Below are 24,023 nucleotides of genomic sequence, written 5' to 3'. Positions count from 1 at the left end.
CCTGAGTTCCACAATGGTCCTGAGCCACTTCAGCTGTGCAGGCCTATGCTTCTCTTCAGACTTCCTATCCTGTTGTTGTGTCTCCCTGCTCTAGGAACTATAACAACTTGGCATGTCTCCTAGATATAATATTATGATGCATACTGTATGGAGGTAGGAATACTGGGACAAAATAAGAATATGGCTGAAAAAAATCTCCATATTTTCTCCTATGGACATGTTATTTCTGTGAGGTCCTTAAGATTTACCTGGTCCATCCCACACCTTTGAGTTCTAACACAGACCCAGCATGTGTGAATGGCTCATCACATGTTGCCAGGGTAACTTTGTTCTCCAGTGATGCTTCTTGATCCACCTTCCCTAGATTCTGCTCCTCACTGTGCCCCTCCAGGAGAGGCATACCATGGGGTTGCACAGCTTATCTGAGACTTGGGGCTTGGGGTTGGATGAGCAAGGAAGAGAAAAAAGAAAACCTTAAACAGGCCTTTTGGTAACTCTGGGCTTGGCACTTTACCTCACTTGTCTTATATTTTTTTCTCACAGCAGATAATTTGTGAGGCTAAAGAGGCTCTTTCAGGGAGGCTGCTTAAAGAGGCTAATTCAGAGGTGAAGTGACCATTACAAGCTTAGAATATAAAAATAAGTGGTAGATCTGGGATTTGAATCTTGGTCTTCCAAATTCTAAAGCCTGTACTCTTGCCTTTATTTCTGTACAGCCATTACCATTGCTGTAGTCACAGAGGGCCTTTAGTGGTGCTCCTACATGGCTGGCTTGGACTTCCTCATAGCATAGTGTCTGTTTTCTAAGAAGGAGCATTCCGAGAGGTGTAGGTAAAAGCTATAGATCTCTTCCAGATCCAGTCCTAGAAGTTAAACAGCATCACTTGTGCTGCATTCTATTAGTCAAAATAGATCAAGGAACTAGCTAAGATTCAAGGGGATTGGAGGATTATAGACTACCTGTATATGTGGGCATGGCAGAATTGAAATAATGTGATCATCTTTAGAAATACAACATAGTAGTCTGTGTGTATTTACTTTACCATAAGTGAAGACCTACCAACAAACATGCAAACAAATCATTTAAGTAAATCACTTTCTAGATCCTCAGGTTCAAAGGTACTCTTACCCAAAATTGATGTGCCTGAGAATGTACCTGTTTTCATTATAAGTTTCTCCTCCTTCATATGAGAATGCCATATTCCTTACCCTTCCTAAATTTTACTGATGCATTTCCTGGAGAGTAAAAACCCATAGGGCACCAAACACAGCTATACTAAACTGTTTCCTGTATTTCTGTTTCATGATACCTATGTCACTTAAGGTGAAGCTTGGCTGCAGAAGGGAACATTTTGATCGACAGTGAGATATTCTGAATTCAGATGTGGTAGTATAGGGTTGTGGGAGTAATGACAGTTTTTGTTTTAATGACTTTGCCTCTTCCATTCCATGGCTATTGTCAAAAATCTGTTACTGTTGAGAGAGCCCTGGGAGAGCAAAGCAGAAAGCATCCATAATAAATACTGAATTCCACAAAGCAGACCTTTCAGCTTTTCTTAGTACTCTGTCCCTAGGATACAACATTAACTGGAAGAAAGGTAGTTTCATCCCAATGTAGTTTTAGATGATGACAGTGATTATGTTATATGTGACTGGAATGTTCTCTTGGACTACCAAATGTATGGATAAAACTTTTATATAATTTCCTTCATATTTGGTATGCATTTTTCTGTCATGTAGCTGAAACCTATTTTATCAAATCATATCAAGAAAATTCCATTTAAAGTCAAGCATCTCATTATGTCTTTTTGGGATGTTTATTATTTTCTTTCTCTTAATAAAAATTAAATTTACATGCTGGCTCCTGAGCCAGGTAATTTTTTGCAGTATATACCTTTCTCATTTATTAAAGTCATAGGAAACATTTCTTCTATCGAAAGAAATGAGAAAAAACAGTGTTGTTTCTCATTTTTATACTCAATTTTTTTAATTTTTTTATATTCAACTTTTATTGAATTATTCCAGACCAGAGGTCAATATTCATGCACATTTAATGAAGAACTAACTTCTTTTACCATGCTTCTTGTATTATAAATTATTTTAGCTATATTGCATTGCTGTGTTAATTGAAAAACAGCGTGTTGCCTTACTGCCTTGTTTTTATTACCTATTTTATAAAAATAGGTCAGTTTTATAAGAACTATATTATTTTAATCTTGACTGCTTATACTTTTCTCAGCTTTTTTAATCATATTCCTTGAAAGATGTGTTAACACACACACATATGTGTGTATATATATATATATTTTTTTTAAAGGGGGGGGTACAGTGAGAGAAAGAGGGAGAGTGGGAGAAATCCAAGAGGGTCAGAGAGAGAAAGAGAGAGGGAAAGGGAAAGGGACGCGGGACTCACCTGACATGGCACTTGTGCTCACCCAACTTGGGCTCGAGTTCACCCGAAACGGGCTCAAACTCACAAACCATGAGGTCATGACCTGAACCGAAGTCAAATGCTTAAGTGACTGAACCACTCAGATGCCCCATATGTATTTGAATTGAAAAACTGAAGTCAGACTCTGATGGAAAATGACATTCATTTGGCAGTGAGAACTGGCTTTGCTGATTGGATTATACGGCAGACATTCTCCATAAATAGAATGAATTAATTCAGCAGTTCTAATTTGTTTTTTACTTTTATTATGGAAAATTTTAAAGGTATGCAAAGTACAGAGAATGGGACAATTAATTTGCTTATAATGTACCTGTCAGGCAGTTACACTTATTTATCAACACTTGGTCTGTCTTTTTTCTTTCACATCTTCCCCTCATTTCTCTCTTCTAACCCACAGCCAAGATATTTTTAATCTATAAATATTTCAATATCTATTTATAAAGTATGTCTAATATTTTAAAAATATATAGTCTCAATATTTTTACCATACCTAAATAAGAATCATCTTCGGGGAGATGTTTTAAAACTTTATGAACGAGATTTCTTAGCATTTATATCTATAAAGATGAAGAGTAGGAATAGACTTTATACTGACTACTGTCTCATTCTAGTAACGTCATGTTATTATAAGGATGAATAATGTATTTTAAAGTCCTGGTCATCTCTTCAAAAAATGCATTTCTAATAAAATTTTACATTTTGTTTAATAAATTATCAAACTATATAATAGGTGTTTTCATCAGTTGTACACTAATAGTTAAAATAATTCAACTGCAAAGAGATCTCTTTTAATACTTGGATATATAAACAAAACCAACTTAAATACCAATTTTAATTTGTTTATCAATTTGTAGACATACATTTCTTCATAGATGTATGATAGATATAATGACCACTAAAATTGCTTCAGATATGAAAACATTTTGGTTCATGATAAAGTTCTCTAAGAGATGGAATAGAATTACAAAGTCAAGGATAAAGGGAAAGATGTATAATTAAAGAAGACCTCATTCTCATATATTTTTTTTAAGTCTACTATAGTTAACACACAGTGTTTTATTAGTTTCAAGTATATAATATAATGATTCGACAATTCTATATTCAGAGCTCATCAAGATAATTGTAATCAGGGTGCCTAGGTGGCTCAGTGGGTTAAGCATCCGACTTCGGCTCAAGTCATGATCTTGCGGTTCATGGGTTTGAGCCCCACTTCGGGCTCTATGCTGACAGCTCAGAGCCTGGAGCCTGCTTCAGATTCTGTGTCTTACTCTCTCTCTCTGCCCCTCCCTCACTCGGGCTCTGTCTCTCTCTCTCTCTCTCTCTCTCTCTCTCTCTTTCTCTCTCTCTCTCTCTCTCTCTCTCAAAAATAAACATTTAAAAAAATGTAATCTCTTTTCACCTGTTTTACCCATCCTCCATCCCCCTCTGGTAACCATCAGTTTATTTTTTATGTTTAAGACTCTGGATTTTTTAATTTATTCTTTCCTTTTTTCTTTGGTTTGTTTCTTAAATTCCACATGTAACTGAAATCATGTATTTGTCTTTCTCTGACTGACTTAATTTTGTTTAGTATTACACTCTAGTTTCATCCATGTTGTTGCAGTAGGCAAGATTTCATTCTTTTTTAAGGCTGAATAATACTCTATTATATAAATATACCACATCTTTATCCATTCATCTATCAATGGGCACACTGGCTGCTTCCATAATTTCACCATTATAAATAATTCTGCAACAAATCTGGGGGTGTCTATATCTTTTCAAATTAGTGGTTTTGTATTCTTTGAGTAAATACCCACTAGTGCGATTACGGGTAGTTCTATTTTAATTTTTTGAGGAACCTCCATACTCTTTTCCATAGTGGCTGCACCTGTTGCATTCTTAGCAACAGTACACAATGGTTCCTTTTTCTCCACATTTTTGTCAATACTTCTGTGAAAAATGCTGTTGGTATTTTCATAGGGATTGCCTGAAGTGCGTAGGTTGCTTTGGGTAGTATGGACTTTATAATCATATTGGTCCTTCCAATCCATTAACATGAACTATCTTTTATTTGTGTTGTCTTTAATTTCTTTCATCATGTTTTATAGTTTTCAGAGTATAGGTCTTTCATGTCCTTGATTAAGTTTTTTCCTAGGTATTTTATTATTTTTGGTGCAATTGTAATTTGGATTGTTTTCCTAATTTCCCAATTTATCTTTCTGCTGCTCCATTATTAGTATATAGACATGCAACAGATTTCTGTGTATTGATTTTGTATCCCGTGACCTTACTGAGTTGATTTATCAATTCTAGTCTAGGCATTTTTTTCTATGTATAGTATCACGTCATTTGCAAATAGAGAAAGTTTTACTTCTTCCCTACTGATTTGGATGCCTTTTATTCATAAACATAGTCTGATTGCTGTGGCTAGGACTACTATTGCTATGTTGAATAAAAGTGGTGAACAGCTTGTCTTGTTCCTCATCTTAGGGGAAAAGCTGTCAGTTTTTCACCATTGAATAGGATGTTAGCTGTGGGTTTTTCATATATGGCCTTTATTATGTTAAAGTATGTTCCCTCTAAACCTACTCAGTTGAGGTTTTTTATCATGAATAAATGTACCTTGTCAAATGCTTTTTCCACAGCTATTGAAATGATCATATAGTTTTTATCCTTTCTTTTATTGTGATATTGCCAATGTTGAACCCCTCTTGCATCCCACACTTGATTGTGGTAGATGATTTTTTTAATATGTTCTTGGGTTCAGTTTGCTAATATTTTGTTGAAGATGTTTGCATCTGTGTTCATCAGAGAATATTGATCTGTAGTTCTCTCACTCATTTTAAGTTTTTATTTAAATTCCAGTTAGTTACCATAAAGTATAATATTAATTTTAGGTATACAATATAGTGATTCAATGATTCCATACATCACCCAGTGCTCATCACAAGTGCACTCCTTATTCCCCATCATCTGTTTAACCCATCCCCTCACCTAGCTCCCTTCTGGTGACCATCAGTTTGTTCTGTGTACTTAAGAGTCTGTTTCTTGGTTTGCCTCCTTCTCTTTTTTTTTTTTCCCCTTTGCTTTTTTGTTGTTTCTTAAATGCCACATCTGAGTGAAATCATATGGTACTTGTCTTTCTCTGACTTACTTCACTTAGCCTAATACTCTCTAGCTCCATCCATATTATTTCAAATGACAAGATTCTGTTCTTTTTATGGGTAATATTCTATTGTATATACATACCACATCTTTATCCATTCATCAGTTGATAGACATTTGGGCTGTTCCCATAATTTGCTATTGTACATAATGCTACTATACATGGGGATGTATGTATCCCTTTGAATTAATATTTGTATATACTTTGGGTAAATAGCTAGTAGTGCAACTGCTGGATCATGGGGTAGTTGTATTTTTAACTTTTTGAGGAACTTCCATAGTGTTTTCCCAAGATGCACTGGCTTGCATTCCCACCAACAGTGCAAGAGGGTCCCCCTTTTTCCACATCTTTGCCAACACCTGTTGTTTCTTGTGTTGTTGATTTTGCCATTCTGACAGGTTTGAGGTGATATCTCATTGTAGCTTTGATTTTATTTCCCTGGTAATCAGTGATGTAGAGCACTTTTTCATGTGTATGTTGTTGGAAATATGTGTACTCATGTCTTTTGTCCATTTTTAGTTGGATTATTATTTTTTGAGTATTGAGTTGTATAAATTCTGTATATATTTTGGATAGTAACCGTTTAACAAATATGTCATTTGCAAATATCTTCTCCCATTCCATAGGCATGTTGGTTTTGTTGATTGTTTCCTTCACTGTGTAGAAGCTTTTTATTTTGATGAAGTCCCAATAGTTTACTTTTGCTTTTGCTTCCCTTGACTCAGGAGATGTATCTAGAAAGAAGTTTGTATGGCTGATATCAAAGAAGTTATCTCTAGGATTTTTATAGTTTCAGGTTTCGCATTTAGGTCTTTAATCCTTTGAATTTATTTTTGTGTATGGTGTAAGTAAGTGGTCCAGTTTCATTCTTTTGCATGTTGCTTTCCAGTTTTCCTAACATCATTTGTTGAAGAGACTTGGATATTCCTTTTTGCTTTGGTGAAGATTAATTGACCATATAGTTGTGGGTTCATTTCTGTGTTTTTTTCTTCTGTTCTACTGACCTGTGTCTGTTTTTGTGCCAGTACAGACTGTTTTGATTACCACAGCTTTGTAATATAACTTGAAGTGCAGAATTGTGATGCCTCCTCCAGCTTTGCTTTTGCTTTGGTTATTTAGGGTCTTTTGTGGTTCCATACAAATTTTAGGATTGTTTGCTCTAGCTCTGTGAAAAATGTTGTTGCTATTTTGATAGGGATTACATTAAATGTGTAGATTGTTCTGGGTAGTATAGACATTTTAACAGTATTTGTTCTTCTGATCCATAAGCATAGAATGTCTCTTTTCATTTCTTTGTGTTACCTTCAGTTTCTTTCATGAATGTTGTGTAGACAGTACAGGTCTTTAACTCTTTGTGTAGGTTTATTCCTAGGTATCTTAGGGTTTTTGGTGCTGTTGTAAATGGGATAGATTCATTCATTTCTCTTTCTGCTGCTTCATTATTGGTATGTAGAAATGCAAAGATTTCTGTGATTTTGTATCCTGCAACTTTACTGAATTTGTGTTACAGGTCTGGCAGTTTTTTGGTGGAGTTTTTTGGTGGATTTTTTCATGTATTGTCTTGACTCAATTTGCTTGTATTTTATTGAGAATTTTTGCATCTGTGTTCATCAGGAATATTGGCTTTTTAAATTATTTTTAACATTTATTTATTATTGAGAGACAGAGAAAGACAGAGGATGAACAGGGGAGGGGCAGAGAGAGAAGGAGACACAGAATCCGAAGCAGGCTTCAGGCTCCAAGCTGTCAGGACAGAGCCCGATGCGGGGCTCAAACTCATGAACCTTGAGATCATGACCTGAGCCAAAGTCAGACGTTTAACCGACTGAACCACCCAGGCGCCCCTCACCCTATGTCTTTTGATTAGAGTGTCAAGTCCACTTACATTCAAAGGAATTATTGATAGTTATGTACTTAGTTGCCATTTTATTCCTTGTTTTATGGTTGTTTTTGTAGTTATCTCCTTTCCTCTCTTGCTCTTTTCTCTCATGGCTAGTTGGCTTTCTTTAGTGGTATGCTTAGATTCCTTTCCCTTTATTTTTTGTAAATCTTTTTTCTGGTTTTTGATTTGTGGTTACCATTTGCTTTGTATGTAACATCTTCTGCATATAGCAGTCTATATTAAGCTGGTGCTCACTTAAGTTTGAACCATTGTTTGCTCCTCGCCCCCCTCCACCCCCACATTTTAGGTATGTGGTAAAGTATGCTTTGCTTCCTTTTATTTTGTGAATCCCTTGACTGATTTTTACAATATACTTATTTTTCTGCTTTTGTGCTTCCTACTTTTCTTGCTATTACTTATATTCTATCCTTTCTATTCAAAGAGTCCCCTTAAAGATTTCTTGTGGGGCTGGTTTAATGGTCATGAATTCCTTAACTTTGAGAAACTTTTTATCTGTCCTTCTATCCTGAATGGTAGTCTTGTTGCATTCTTGGCTGAAGATTTTTCCATTCAGTACTTTGAATATATCATGCCATTCCCTGTGGCCTGCAAAGTTTCTGTTGAAAAAATGAGCTGATAGCTTTATGGGGTTTCCTCTGTAACTGTTTTCTTTTTCTCGTTCTGCTTTTAAAATTCTCCCTAACTACTTTTTGTCATTTTAATATTATGTCATGGTGTGGACCTCTTTGGGTTTGTTTGTTGGGAGATCTCTGTGCCTTCTGAGTCTGAATATGTTTTCTTCCCCCACATTTGGGAAGTTTTCAGCTATTTATTCAGATAAAATTTCTGCCCCCTATTCTCTCTTTTCTTCTTCTGGGATCCCTATAATGGGAATGTTAGTACATTTGATGGTTGTTGCTGAGTTCCCTAAGTCTATTCTCATTTTGTATTATCTTTTTCCCTCTCTCCTGTTCAGTTTGCTTGCTTTCCATTACTCAGTCCTCCAAGTTGCTGATCTGGTCTTCTGCTTCCTCTACTCTACTATTGATTACTTCTAGTATATTTTTAATTTCAGTTATTGAGTCTGATTGGTTCTTTTTTCATGGTTTCTGTCTCTTTGTTTAGGTTCTTATTGAGGTCCTACACTCTTAAACCCAATGAGTATCTTTATGATCATTAGTTTAAATTCTCTATCAGTCATATTACTTATCTCTGTTTTGCTTAGGTGTCTTGCTGTGATTTGTCCTGTTCTTTCATTCAGGGCACATTCCTCTCTCTTCTCATTTTGCCTAAATCTCCAGTCTGTTTCTATATGTTAGCAAAGTTAGCTACATCTCTTGCTCTTGAAAGTTGCGTCCTTACGAGGAAGAGGTCATGTAGTGTCCCCTGTTCACCAGAACCTAGCACTTCAGGAATTTCTCCTATTTGTGTTGCCTTTGCCCTGCCTTTGTGGCTGAGCCACTTTTGCCTTCAGTCCAGGCAATGGCTCTGTTGGTCTGTTGTGGGCAGTGTTTGGTCCCTGTGTTACTAGTTTAGTCAGACCAGGCATTTGTCAGAGGTGCAGTAACACCAAACTGCAGGATCCCATCCCTGTGTCCTGAAGCTTTGATTGGTGGGCTGGGACTGCACACAGACCAGCTGTCTGTCTCCAGCCCACTGCTGGGTCCCTAATCTGACTGGTGTGTGTGGGATTATCTTTCCCCCTTTCTGAGGCAGAAGTTACTTTGGAGTTGTTCTGACTTTGGGCAGGACTGCTTGCACACTACCAGGCCTTTGGTTGTTTTGGATGTGCACTGGCCAAGAGAGTATCTGAGGGTGTGGATCTGCAAAGTGTGTTGGAGTAGGACCTGAAGTTTTTGAGAGGTTTGCAGTTAGGTCCTTGGCAGGAGGGAAGCTGCAGTCACCAGTACTGAGGCCACCTGGTTTGGAGGGAACAGATCCACAAAGTATGTGGGGGCAGGTGTGCAGTGTTAGCAAGGTTTGTGTGGGTCCTCTGGGAGAAGGGACCTGTGGGAGCAGGACTCGTGGTATAAGCAAGTTAGATCGAGATTGTTGGCACTGCACCAGTCCCCGCAGGTGGACATGTATTTATGCTGGGAAGTAGGAGAGGGAAATGGCACCTGCCATCCTCTTTGTTCCCAGAGAAGTCTCCCACAGAGGCCTGCCCCTCCAGCACACACTCTGAAATTAGTATAAACAAATTTCCCTTCTATATGACCCTGGCACTTTCCAAACTGCTGCTTCTGTGTTGTATCTCCTCAGGCTGTTTATTGTGCCGTGTTTTTAAGGGCAGTGACTCAGTTTTCTCTTGCCTTCCCAGCTCCCCCAGAGTAGAGACTCTAATTTTTGAGGTTTCAAGTTTTAATCCTGCTGGTTGTAAGAACTCATGAAATTTGGCCCTTCTGGTTTTCAAAGCCAAATGTTAGGGAGATTCTTCTTCTCTGTGGGAACTTCCTGTTGTGAGAGTCTGTTTGTCTCCCTACAGTATCTCTCCCTCCTGTGAACAGTCCTGTGGGTCCTTTTGGCTCCCCACAGTGTCTCTGCATTTCCTATCTTCTTAGATGTGGCCACTTCTCTATATTTAGTTTTGGAGTTCTGCCAATCTTTGGATTGTTTCCTGGGTTATTTACACTAATGTGAGTGTTATCTAGTTGTGTATGTGGGATGAGGTGAGTTTAGGGTCCTCCTCCCCCAATTTTTCACGCCGTCTTTCTCATGTGATTTTTGTGTGTGTGGATGATGGTGAACAAAAATTCAGTATGGTATTTATATTCCGCAGATATACTTTTAAGAATAATTATTTTAGGAGCTCCTGAGTGGCTTAGTCGATTGAGCGTCCAACTCCTATTTTCAGCTCGGGTCATGATCTCATGGTTCGTAAATTCGGGCCCCACATCAGGGCTCCACACTGACAGTGTGGAGTCTACTTGTGATTCTCTCTCTCCACCTCCCCTGCTCATGCGCTCTCTCTCTCTCTCTCTCTCTCTCTCAAAATAAATATATAAAACTTAAAAAAAATTTTTTTGAGTATATTTTAAAATCTCAATAATTCTAATGGATTTGAAAGTTACATATTTATAGCTATTTAAACTGATGAAAATATTTAGATTACATTTTTTAAAAATGCACTTGAATGTGTGAAGGCATACATGGTTTTTAAAAATTACTTTGGAGCCTATCTTAGCAAAAATGTTTGAAGACCACTGGACTAAAGAACTAGGGAGCTTCGTGAGGCATGCTAAGACCCATTTCCTGGTAACTGCTTCTATCTGGTTATCTAAAATAATGATAATTCAGTATAGACTGATCATTGAAAAGTGGGTGGATTACCAGTCATTTCAAAGAGCAGTTACCATAGGCAACCAAAAGCTACAGCTGACATTAATTACATTTAAATTCATCTTTTGATAAATGCTATTCTTTGTTATTAAGGGTAATGGTGCCCACAAATTAGAACACCTTGACATAATTATGTTTCCTGTGGGGTTGGTAGGGAGCTAATAATTGGAATTTTCTACAGAGGTCAAGAAATGTCAACAAATAGACTCAACATGGTTCAGAACTGCCCATTTTATCATCTCTGCTGTTTCTTCCTTTGTAATCAGAACAGTTTGTATTTGTGACCTTTGCTTTCAAATGAAGTTGAGCACGTATATGAGAAGATTATAGTTTATATGAACATAGTTGCTTCTAAAGATGGTATCTGTTGCTTCTTATTGAAAAAGTGATACACACAAAGAACAACAGTAAAAGTAGGGAGAGATTAGTTTTATTTTCAACTGTAAATTTTTAAACAATTGAATTCTGATATACAACTGTATGTACATTAAATTTTCAGCCATCTTACAGTGCTCCACAAAAAGAAATAATAGCTCTTCCCTTCTCCCCCCACAATAAACTATAAAGTATAAGGATCAAGTTAACTGCCTTTTAAGAGACATTACTGTAAATTAACAGAGTATAGGCAACAAGTATAAAACTTAAAATACTATGAAGACCTTGACTATTGATTTGAAATGTTCCAGAAAGCAAGATTATAATTAGCATTTTGTTAAGAGTTGCAACTCAAATGTCTAAGGGGACCCAGAAGGAAACCAAAGTGAGCGAAGCAGTTTGAGAAGGTTGGGACTTCACCTGCCCATAAACACTATAGATCTGTCTAAAAAGAGCTAGTTGGTTACCTGACCAGGTATTTCAAGAGAAGCTGGAAATCCAGATTTTTATGTGAAATCTGATTTTTTTAATTTAAGCTTTACCAGTGAATTCAGAATATTTAAAACAATGTGTGAGCTAAATAAAACACATTTTCATGTTGAATTGGGCCTATAGTCTGCCACTTCATAATTTTTGCTTTATCACTCTTCTGGAATCTTTATTTGAAATGTACATTTTTGTCAAGTAGTTTCTAGGAGTTAGTTGAAGTTTTCCAAAATTCTAATGGTAATTAATTTCAAAGCATACCTATAAAAAATTCTTTAGGGAATGAGATCGATAATTTCTCAGGTAGTAATTAAAAACAACCACATGATTAACTTTATTGAGCTCAATTCTATAGAAGCTTGTGTTTTTTAATTTACTTTTGGCCTGTAATTACAAACTTGTTGAGAACATTAGGAAACTCTTCTGAAATTACTTTGGGTTAAACTTGTAGAATTTCTCTAACCTGCATCTGATTATTTTGTTAGTAATTGAAAATACTTCAATGCTTAGAATTTAAAGAACTTATGAATAAATGGTCTATCTTAAAAAGAAATGAACCAGCCATTATTAAATTGGACTTGATTGAAATTATTTTAGGCATTTCTCATGTTGTGTAGTGTGAAAAAAGAACATGACATGAATGCTAATGCTGAATATGATTTCTCACTTTATTTTAATATTTTATTGCCATAACCTTTTATTATGGGATTTGGGTTAAAAAAATCAAGGTATACGAACATTGCTTAGTTTTGTTTTTACTGTCTTGTTTAGTTAACAGATGAGGCCTACTGTATGCTAAAAAATGTGGAAGAAGGCTATAGGGAAGAGGTTACTGTTTGTAGAACTTTGTGCAGGGAGAATATTCTCCTGATGATTGTTATTCTTTCTCCCACATTCCACCTGCCAAGAGCAAATTAGTCAATTTTTTCTCTCTGCTTTCCCAATACATCAAAACCAAATTCAAATAAACCTTGTTTGCTCTCCAGTCAATTGGATGCTATGTTGACAATTAATTTGGACTTACTTAGCCTTAAATTTATCTTTGGAGATGACATCTGTGCTTCCATATTTCACTGGAACATACTATTTTTTTAAAAAAGTAGCATGTTCTTACTAGAGGTAGAGAAGAATAGGTGATGCTACTTGAAAGTATAATGTAGTCCAGCAAGTTATTTGCTGTTTGGACCATGATTCATTTCAGCCACTACTTGGGAGCCATGTCCTGGTTAGGTGATATAGATAGAAATATTTCTGAATCAGGATATCCAGAGGAGCTTGCATCTTAAAATGTGCTATTAGTAGAGAAAAGTGTACACAGATACCACTAAGAAAAGTAAAGTGGGGCCTTCATAAATGGGAATCCCTTTGACACTGGAGTGTGTTCTACTGATGAGGAATAGAGAAATTATTTTATTTAAACTTCTTCTATAGTTCATAACAGTCTACTAGTGTAACCTTCATGGTTTTATAATTCTATGGTTGTATTAGGGGAAACTAGATGAGGAATATATGAAAAGTATGTACTATTTTTTTATAATGAAATAAAATTTATATAACCTATAATTAGCTACATGAAGTATACAATTTAATGATATTTAGTATATTTACAATGTTTTACAACCATCACCTACTTCCAGTAGCTTTTCATCATTCTTTTTTTTTTTTTTTTAATTTTTTTTCAACATTTTTTATTTATTTTTTTGGGGACAGAGAGAGACAGAGCATGAACGGGGGAGGGGCAGAGAGAGAGGGAGACACAGAACCGGAAGTAGGCTCCAGGCTCCCAGCCATCAGCCCAGAGCCTGACGAGGGGCTCGAACTCACAGACCGCAAGATCGTGACCTGGCTGAAGTCGGCCGCTTAACCGACTGCGCCACCCAGGCGCCCCGCTTTTCATCATTCTTAAAGGGAACCCTGTACCAATTAAGCAATCATTTGCCCTCCCCTCCCCCCCCCCCCACCTCTAGTCCTTGGCAACCACGAATCTACTTTCTCTCTATCTAAGTGAAATCATACAGGATGTGACCTTTTGTGTCTGGCTTCTTTCACATAGCATAACGTGTTAACGGTTCATTCATGTTGTACCATGTATCAGTACTTTAGTTTTTTTATCACTGAATAATATTTTTTTAATGTTTATTTTTGAGAGAGCAGAGGAAGGACAGAGAGAGAGGGAGACAGAAGATCAGAAGCAGGCTCTGTGCTGATAGCAGAGAGCCCAATGCAGGGCTCAAACTCATGAACCGTGAGATCATGACCTGAGCCCAAGTCAAACACTTAACCGACTGAGCCACCCACATGCCTCTGACTGAATAATATTTCTATTGTATGAATAGATGGTATTTTGTTTATTCATTCATCCATTGGTGGACATTTAGGTTATTTCCAGGTTTTTGTGAATAGGCATTCATGTACTAGTATTTGTTTGAATACCTGTCTTCCATTGTTTTGGGTATATACCCAAGTGTAGAAATGCGATTATGTGTTAACTCTGTGTTCCACTTTTTGAAAGAACTTTTTGAAGAACTGTTTTCCACACTGTTTCCAAACTGTTTTCCACAACTTAATGCACCATTTTATATTCCCACCAACAGTATATGAGATTTCCTATTTCTTCAACTCATCCCCAACACTTAACTTGGCTTTTGATTCTTGGCGATCATAGTGATTGTGGTTTCTCATTATGGGCTTCTTTTACAATTTCTTAATGACTAATGATGGTGAGCATCTTTTGACATGCTTAGTAGCTATTTGTGTGTATTCTTAGGAGAAATATCTGGTCCTTTGCCCATTTTTTAATCAGGTTTTTATTATTGAGTTGTAAAAGTTTTGAATATAGTCTAGATATTAGATCTTTATCAGAGGTAAGATATTTGCAAGTATTTTTTCCCATTCTATGAAATTGTCTTTTCAGTTCCCTGATAGTATCCTCTGATGTACAAAGGTTTTTAATTTTGATTAACTTAATTCATCTATTTCTTTTGTGGCATAGTCTTTTGGTGTTATATTTGAAGATGGGTTTTTTTTTTTTTAATATTTATTGGGAGAGTGCACATGGGGGAGGGGCAGAGAGAGGGTGACAGAGGATCTGAAGTGGGCTCTGCGCTGACTTGCAGACAGCAGCAAGCCTGATGTGAGGCTCAAACTCACAAACCATGAGATCATGACCTGACCTGAAGTTGGTGCTTAACCAGCTGAGCCACCCAGGTGCCCCTTTTTTGGTGTTATATTTAAAAAATCATTTCCAAATCCAAGGTCATGAACATTTTCCCATGCTTTCATTCAAGAGTTTTATAGTTTCAGCCCTTTGATGCATTTTTAGTAAATTTTTGATATATGGTGTGAGGTAAGGTTTTAAATTTATTCTTTTGCTTGGCTCAAAATGTTGGGATTAATATTCATAAAAGGTAATCATTATCATTCTAAAGTCTCTTGAAAAAAGATCCATGATAATATTAAATCACTTTTTTATAATTAAAAGGATCAAAGACAAATATAAGAGTTAAATTATAAAATTATCAGGAGAAAGCATGGGGCTAACTCTTTATGAACTTGGATTTTGAAATGGATTCTTAGATATGACAGCATAAGAACAATAAAAAGAAAAAATAGGATGAACTGGATTCATGAAAATTAAAACTTCTGTGTATCACAGGACACTATCAAGAAAGTAAGAAGACAATGTGCAGAGTGTGAGAACTCTTACAACTCAAAAATAAAACATTATATTTAATAATCTAATTTGAAAATAGGCAAAGGATTTGAATAGACCTTTCTCCAAAGAAGAGGATCAAATGGCCAATAAACACATAAAAACATGCTCAACATCATTAACCACCAGGAAAATACAAATCAAAACCATGAGATACACACCCTCTAGCATAGCTATAAACAAAAGGACAATAAATAATAAATGTTGATAAAGAGATGTAGATGTTGGAACCCTCTGACATTGCTAGTTAAAAACGTAATATGGTGAAGCCACTTGGTAAGAAAACAGTTTGATAGTTCTTCAAACAGTTAAACATACAATTACCATGTGATCCAGCAATTCTTATATACCCAAAAAAACTTAAAACATATGTCCACATAAAAACTTGTACACGGGGCGCCTGGGTGGCGCAGTCGGTTAAGCGTCCGACTTCAGCCAGGTCACGATCTCGCGGTCCGTGAGTTCGAGCCCCGCGTCGGGCTCTGGGCTGATGGCTCAGAGCCTGGAGCCTGTTTCCGATTCTGTGTCTCCCTCTCTCTCTGCCCCTCTCCCGTTCATGCTCTGTCTCTCTCTGTCCCAAAAATAAATAAACGTTGAAAAAAAAAAAAAAAAACTTGTACATGAAATATTCATTACCCCATTATTTATAATAGCCAAGAGTGGAAACAAGTCAAATGTCCATCAACAGAAAAATGGATAAACAAAAAAATGTAGCCATATAGTGAAATATTCAGCCATTAAAAAACTGAAGTACTGACACATGCTACAACACAAATGAACCTGAAATTAGCATACTAAGTGAAAGAAACCAGACATAAAAGGTCACATTTTCTATGATTCCATTTATATGTAATATCCAGAATAGGGAAATCCAAGGTGATAGAAAGCAAATTACTGGTTGCCAAGGGCAGGAAGGAAAAGAGGATGGGAAGCAACTAATGGATACAGGGTTTCTTTTTGAGGTGATGAAATGTTTTCAAAGTCATTAGTGGTGATGGTTGCAAACTGTACTAAAAACTGCTGAATTGGATACTCTAAAAGAGTGAATTTTATGGTGTGAGAAATATCTCAACAAAAATCAATAAATTTTAAAAATATCTTACAGGCAAAGATTTTTCTGTTTTATTTATTTATTTATTTATTTATTTATTTATTTATTTATAATGTTTATTTACTTTTGAGAGAGAGAGAGACAGACAGACAGAGAGACAGAGTGTGAACAGGAGAGGGTCACAGAGAGAGAGAGAGGGAGACACAGAATCTGAAGCAGGTTCCAGGCTCTGAGCTATCAGCACAGAGCCTGATGTGGGGCTTACACTCACCAACAGTGACATCAGACCTGAGCCGAAATCGGACGCTTAACTGACTGAGCCACCCAGGCGCCCCGGAGATTTTTCTGTTTTAAAACAATGCTTATTTGACGTTTGCCTTAAGAAAATTATTATTTTTTTTTTTTTAGGAATTTGTCATGGCATCCTGCGTTGACCACTAAAAGTAAAATGCGAATTCCACATTCTCATTCATTTATTGATCTGACTGCAGATTTTACAGCAGGTAAGTTGCACATCAATGTAAAATATTTCTTTAGAACTGCCAAAGAATTATGAGATTTTATTTACTCTTTTCTTAGTAATAATTTCGTATTGAGGGCGCCTGGGTGGCTCAGTCGTTAAACTTCTGGGTTCAGCTCAGGTCATGATCTCACAGTTTGTGAGTTCAAGTCCCACACTGGTTGAGCTCAAGCCCTGCTTTGGATAAAACGAGCCCCAGGTGACCCTGACTTCTCTCTCTCTCTGACCCTTGTGGGATTCTCCCTCTGTCTCTCGCTGCCCCTAGCTCACTTGCACCCTCTCTTTCTCTCAAAAAAAAAAAAAAAAAAAAAAAAAAAAAAATCCTGTTGAATTGAATGTAAAAACCAAAATGTTACAAGGTTATAAGGAAGTTAATGATACTGAATACACATTAAAAGTACTAAATATAGGGGCGCCTGGGTGGCGCAGTCGGTTAAGCGTCCGACTTCAGCCAGGTCACGATCTTGCAGTCTGTGAGTTCGAGCCCCGCGTCGGGCTCTGGGCTGATGGCTCGGAGCCTGGAGCCTGTTTCCGATTCTGTGTCCCCCTCTCTCTCTGCCCCTCCCCCGTTCATGCTCTGTCTCTCTCTGTCCCAAAAATAAATAAAAACGTTGAAAAAAAAAAAAGTACTAAATATAATAAATGAATCTTTACTTGTTATTTTTGGATTCTCCACTTATAACGAATTCATAAGTTAGACACCTGTTGCCCGATGTTTCTTTCCCTTTAATTGAAAAATTATTGACTAGGGGTACTACCTGGTGGCTCAGTTGGTTAAACATGTGCCTCTTGATTTCAACTCAGGTTATGATCTCACTGTTGTGAGATTGAGCCCCACTTCAGGCTCCATGCTGAGCGTGGAACTGCTTAAGATTCTGTCTCTCCCTCTCCCTTTACCCCTTCCCCATGCACATGTGCCCTCTCAAAAAAAGTAAAAATAAATAAAAATTAAAAATTAAAAAAAATTATTGATAAATGCTCTAAATTTAATCATAAGAAAATATTTAGCTTATGAATTTAAAATTTTCAAAGGCTTTTTACAAGTTTTTATTATGCAAAATTCTTTTTTTTTTTAAGTTTATTTTGAGAGAGAGAGAGCATGTGTGCACAAGCAAGTAGGGGAGGGGCAGATCGAGGGAGGGAGAGAGAGTATCCCAAGCAGGCTCTGCACTGTCAGCATAGAGCCCAACGTGAGGCTCAAACCCAGACTGTGAGATCATGACCAGAGCTGAAACCAAGAGTCACTTAACTAACCGAGCCACCCAGGTGCCCTGTGGAAAATTCTAAACATACAAAAGTAGAATAATATGATATAAGCAATTATCTCTTAGCTTCAATAATTATCAGTGTGTGGCTATACTTAATTCATTATTACAACCATCCACAAGCCCCTGCTACCCAGATAATTTCAAAGGGAATCCTGAATGTTGTTTCATTTCATTTGTAAATATTTTAATCTGTATCTCTAAATGGTAAGGACTTCTTTATTTTTAACAAGATCATTTTCAGACCTAAAAAAATTAATAATTTCTTAATATCATCAAATACTCACTATTCAAAATGCCCCAGTTATCTCCTAAATGTTTTTGTCAAATTGGGAGCTAAGCAAGGTACATAAAAACATTATTTGTATTGTAGGATGTCTCAAACTCTGGATTTTGCCAGTTCTTATCCCCATGGGGTTAGCATGTGACTCTGTCCCCTGTATTTCTTCAAAACCAGTAACCAGTAGTTAAATTTGGAGTCTTGATCAGAATTGGGCGCTTTTTTTTTTTGTGGTTGTTGTTATCAAGAATACTTCCTAGGTAGTATTGCTATTTCTTTCAGTTCATTAAGAGGTAGGTGATTTACCTTCTGTCTCTTTTGTGATGTTAAGGTTGATCAGTGGCTTCAGTTTTCCTCAGCATGGACCATTCATTATAATGCCCTCCTAATAGTGTCAGCAGCTATTGATATTTATGGTCATGTCCATTATTTCAATAGGAGTTAACAAAATTGTGGCACCCTATCATTCATATGTATATTATCTGGAATTTTCTATTTTATAAAAAAGGCAACTTCCATCATTAGCTCTTTAGTCACCTGAGGTACAGTTGAGATAGGCAGGTTAAATGCTGGATTTTTTCCCCCTTCTCCCCATTTTTTTTCCAAATATTTTTAATGTGTTCTAATACTCATAAAATTTGCCATCTTAACCATTTTTAAATATACAGTTCAGAAGTATTAAATACACTCATAATGTTGACCTACAATGTAACTCTTTTCATTTTATAAAAGTGAAACTGTGCACTCATTAAGCAATGCTCACTCCCTTTCTTCACCCTCTAGCAACACCTATTCTATGTCCTGGCTCTGATTTTGACTACTCCTAAGTACATCAAATGAGTGAAATCATACAGTATTATTTTGTGACTGACTTAACTTCACTTAGCATAATGTCCTCAAGGTTCATCCATGTTATGGCATATGTCACAATTTCCTTCTTCTTTAAAGCTGAATACTTCATTATTACTCATAACAGATAATTTTGAATAATGTGTATATTATATCCCACATTTTGCTGATTCGTTCATCCATTCATGGACATTTGGGTTACTTCCATGTTTTAGCTGTTGTGAATAATACTGCTATAAACATGAATGCACAAAAACGTCTCTTAGAAAACCTTTCAGTTGCTTTGGAAGTAGAATTGCTGGACCATATGGTAATTCTTATTTTTTTAGATTTTGAGGAACCACCATCACAGCAGCTACACCATTTTGCATTCCCACCAAGAGTGCACAAGGATTCCAATTTCTCAACATACTTGGCAACATTTGTTACTTTCTGTTTCTCATAGTAGCTATCCTAATGGGTGCAAGGTGGTATCTCATTATAGTTTTGATATGAATTTCCCTAATGATTAATAATGTTGAACATTCACATGTCCTTATTGGCCATTTGCATATCTCCTTTGTAGGAATGTTTATTCAAGTCCTTTGCCCATTTTTTAATTGGATTTTTTTTTTTTTTTGGTGTTGTCAAGTGTGAATTATTCTCTATTCAGAATATTTCTTCCTCACAGTTACATGAGTTGCAAATAGTTTCTCTTATTTTGGGGGATGCCTTTTTTACTCCATTGATGGTGTCAATTTTCATTAAGTCCATCTTGTCTGTTGTTTCTTTGTTGTCTTGCCTTTGGTGTCTATCCAAGAAATCATTGCTAAGTCCAGTGTCATGAAGCTTTTGCCCTATATTTTCTCATAAGAGTTTTATACTTTTATCTCTTACTTTTAGAGCTTTTATCTATTTTGTGTTAACTTTTGTGTATGGTGTTAGATAAGGGTCCAGCCTCATTCTTTTGCATGGATACCCAGTTTTCCCAGCACCATTTATTGAAAAGATTTGGCATTTCCCCATTGAATGATCTTGGCACCCTTGTTAAAAGTCATTTGATGATGTATAGAAGGATTTCTTTTCAAAAAAAAAAGGAAGGATTTCTTTTCTTTTTCTTTCTTTCTTTCTTTCTTTCTTTCTTTCTTTCTTTCTTTCTTTCTTTCTTTTTTGTAACGTTTATTTATTTTGGGAGAGAGAGAATCTCAAGTAGTCTCCACACTCAGCACGGAGCCTGACGCGGGGCTCTATCGCACGAACTGTGAGATCATGACCTGAGCCAAAATTAAGACTTGGACACTTAATCAGCTGAGCCACCCAGGTACCCCTAGTAGAATTTATTTCTGGGCTCTTTATTCTATTCCAGTGGTCTATATGTACATTTGTCTTTATGCTAATACCACACTATTTTGATTATTATAGCTATGTAGTAAATTTTGAAATCAGGAAGTGTGAGTTCTTCAACTTTGTTCTTTTTCAGAATTGTTTTGGCTATTTGGTGTCCTTTGAGATTCCATATGAATTTTAGGATAGGTTTTCCTGGTTTTGAAAAAAAATGCCCTTGCGAATTTGATAAGGATTATTCTGAATCTGTATCACTTTGGAGAATATTAACATCTTTTTTTATTTTTTAAAGTTTATTTACTTAGAGAGCATGCATTGGGGAGGGGCAGAGGGGCGGGGGGAGAGAGAATCCCAAGCAGTCTCTGTGCTGTCAGTGGGGCTCAAACCCACGAACCATGAGATCATGATTTTAGCCACAGTCAAGAGTTGGATGTTCAACTGACTGAGCCATCCAGGCACCTGGGGTGATATTGACATCTTAACAATATTGTCTTCCAATCGATGAACATGGATTATGTTTCCATTTATTTATGTCTTTTAATGATTTATTTCAGCAGTGTTTATAATTTTCATACTTTATGTCTTTCACCTCCTTGGTTAATCCCTAAGTATTTTATTCTTTTAATACCGTTATAAATGAAGTGGTTTTCTTAATTTACTTTTTGGATTTTTTTATTGTCATTGTGTAGAAATGCAACCAATTTTTGTGTGTTAATTTTGCATCTTGCTATTTTCTGAATTCATTTATTAGTCCTGACACTTTTTGGTGGAATCTTTAAGGTTTTCTACAAATAAAATCATGTCATCTGTGAGCAGAGATAATTTTATTCCTCCTTTCTAATTGGATACCTTTTTAAAATTTTCCCCTTCATCCCATTTTTACCAGTTTTCAAACACCTATTCTGCTCTTCCAACATTGTTATACAGTTTTGCTAGAGCATTTTCATTATGAAGATAATGTTTGCAAAGCCAAGAACATTTTACTGCTCAGATACTTTGGATTTTAACTGATTTAACAAACATAACCACAAATTAAGCCATTTGCCCAGTAAGTTTTTTATAGTTTTCTAAGAGTTTAGGTTCCTGTGTGTGTGTGTGTGTGTGTGTGTGTGTGTGTGTGTGTATTCTGATTAGAAAGAGAAGAGAGAGTTTAAGAAAAGAGTGGGAGCTGGCACCTGGGTGGCTCTGTCGGTTAAGCATCCAACTTCGGCTCAGGTCATGATCTCATGGTTCCTGAGTTCAAGCCCCATGTCGGGCTCTGTGCTGACAGCTCAGAGCCTGGAGGCTTCTATGGATTCTGCCTCCTGTTTCTGCTCTTCCCCCTCTCACATGCTCGCTCGCTCTCTCTCCCACTCTCTCCCTCCCTCAAAAATAAATGAACTTTAAAAAAATTAATAATAAACGAAGAAGAAGATAAAAGAGAGGTTATTTTTAGTGTGGCTTACCTGGTATGCTAAACCATGTAAAAGCACAGTAATAAGGTTTGAGTATACTGCCATGCAAGTTGTTGTAAAAGCTTGTTTTTCAAGATAAGGAAAATCAATAGTTCTGGGCTCATTTTCTGTTCTCTCATTCTACACACACACTTTTTTCTTTTTTACAATTCCTTTTGCAGGAAGGATCTATCTTATTTAGGAGGTTTTAGAACTTAGGGTTTTTTTTAGTAAAGTAATGTTAGACTTCCTTAAACAACATTGACTTTGCATTTAAGTAATTTTTAAAGAATTTTTGGCTATTCTTACACGGTCAGCAAAATCTACCTTAGAAATTTTGTGGTGAAACACATCAGAGCCGTTTGTTCACAGGAGGTCTTATTTTGAGCTAAGCAATCTATTATATAAAAAGTAAAGAAATTCTATTTGAGTAATCTTTCCAAAGTTAACTTAAAATATATGGGGAAATATTAAAAATTGTCATTGTTAGTCTTGTGTTATTCAAAACATTATCTCTGTCTTTAAAATCATTTCAGCAAAGTTATTGAGTACCTGCTCCTCTACTCTTTGTTATGTGAAATACAAAGATGACAAGAAATGCTTTCAGTCATTAAAGAGCATTTAGTTTACTGGGAGAGACTTTACAAGTCTAGCCATGATATGTGGCAGAATAAAGTAAGTGCATAGTAGTTGCAAACTGTTATTAATAAGAGGGGTAGTAGGAAGAGATAGTCCCACTGCTTTTGGGACTCTTAGCTAAGAATTTGGCCAAAGGAAGAAGTGAGTTATATGCTTCTCGTTGTCCATCATATGTTCTATGTTCATTCCTTAGAAAATATAAAGCTTTTCCAAACAATTATCTCTAAAAGAAATTCTTGTTCTAAGTGAGACTTCCTATGGGAGACAAGACAAAATATGTAATATACTGAGTTCTCCATAACAAACATGTTTTAAACATTTTTGTTTATTAATTTTTTTGATAATTACCAAAACAGTGGCTTTTAATGACTCTTATCCATTGTATGGTTGTAACATATAGTTTATTTAATCCTTTTCTTTGAACAGTAGTTTCTAGGTTTTGTTTTGTTTTTAATTCTAAATAGACGTATGGTGCCTTATTTTGTATACATCTCTCATAAGTTCCTCAAGGAGAGTTCCTAGAAGTGAAATACCTGGTTAAACAAGAATAAAGATTTCTACAGTGAAACATTGCCACATTGCCCTTCTGAAGGCTTTAAGTGTGGTCTGGGTATCCCTCAGGATTCCCAAGACCCTTTTGGAGGGTCAATGAGGTCAAAAGAATTTTTATAAAAACCATAAGACATTATTGTTTTTCACCCTCATTCTCTCTCATTCTTTTCCCTGTCATTCTCTTTGATCTCCTTCTTTCTTAAGTAGATAGTTTCCCAGAAACTTTAAAAAACATGTGTTCATTGTTCTCACATCCTGTGTGTGTGTTTATGTATTGTTAATGTTTTTAGCATATCTGCTTAAATGGTGTGTGGCCAAATACCCAAGTTCAATAAATGTTTGTTGAATAAATCTCCAACACAAATTTGGCAGAGTCTGCCCTGGACTTTTGACCATGTAAAATATGTTTTTCACATAATTGTAACTTCAGTAATCATGTATTTTAAATGCTAATTATTTTAAGTAAGACCTTCCTGTTTAAAAAAAAAAAGGTGCTTCAATTTTTAATTTGGTAGATTATATCAATGTTTTATCTATTATATGATAGATACAGCTCACACAAACAAAAGCTCTTTGGGGTCCTCAGTAATTTTTTTTTTGTATTTTTTATTTTTTTTTTAATTTATTTTCTTTTAATATGAAACTTATTGTCAAATTGGTTTCCATACAACACCCAGTGCTCATCCCAACTGGTGCCCTCCTCAATACCCATCACCC

At 36.1% G+C, this 24,023-nt stretch overlaps 1 protein-coding gene across 2 annotated transcripts in view; it reads left to right on the top strand.

The window, feature by feature from the left end:
* Positions 1 to 24,023, top strand: part of ITFG1 (integrin alpha FG-GAP repeat containing 1) — a 349,315-nt gene that overhangs the window by 19,697 nt on the left and 305,595 nt on the right. For both annotated transcript variants that reach the window (XM_047078354.1, XM_047078355.1), the window contains exon 6: positions 16,854 to 16,948. In XM_047078354.1, coding sequence (XP_046934310.1) covers positions 16,854 to 16,948 — 95 coding nt within the window. The remainder of the gene's footprint in view (positions 1 to 16,853; positions 16,949 to 24,023) is intronic.

The sequence above is a fragment of the Lynx rufus genome, unplaced genomic scaffold, assembly GCF_022079265.1.
Source record: "Lynx rufus isolate CCGP_SWC_20201006 ecotype Redwood Valley unplaced genomic scaffold, mLynRuf1.p SCAF_16, whole genome shotgun sequence".
NCBI classification, from domain to species: Eukaryota; Metazoa; Chordata; class Mammalia; order Carnivora; family Felidae; genus Lynx; species Lynx rufus.
Note: the sequence above shows the minus strand (reverse complement) of the source record. Positions and strands in the feature narration are given on the sequence as shown.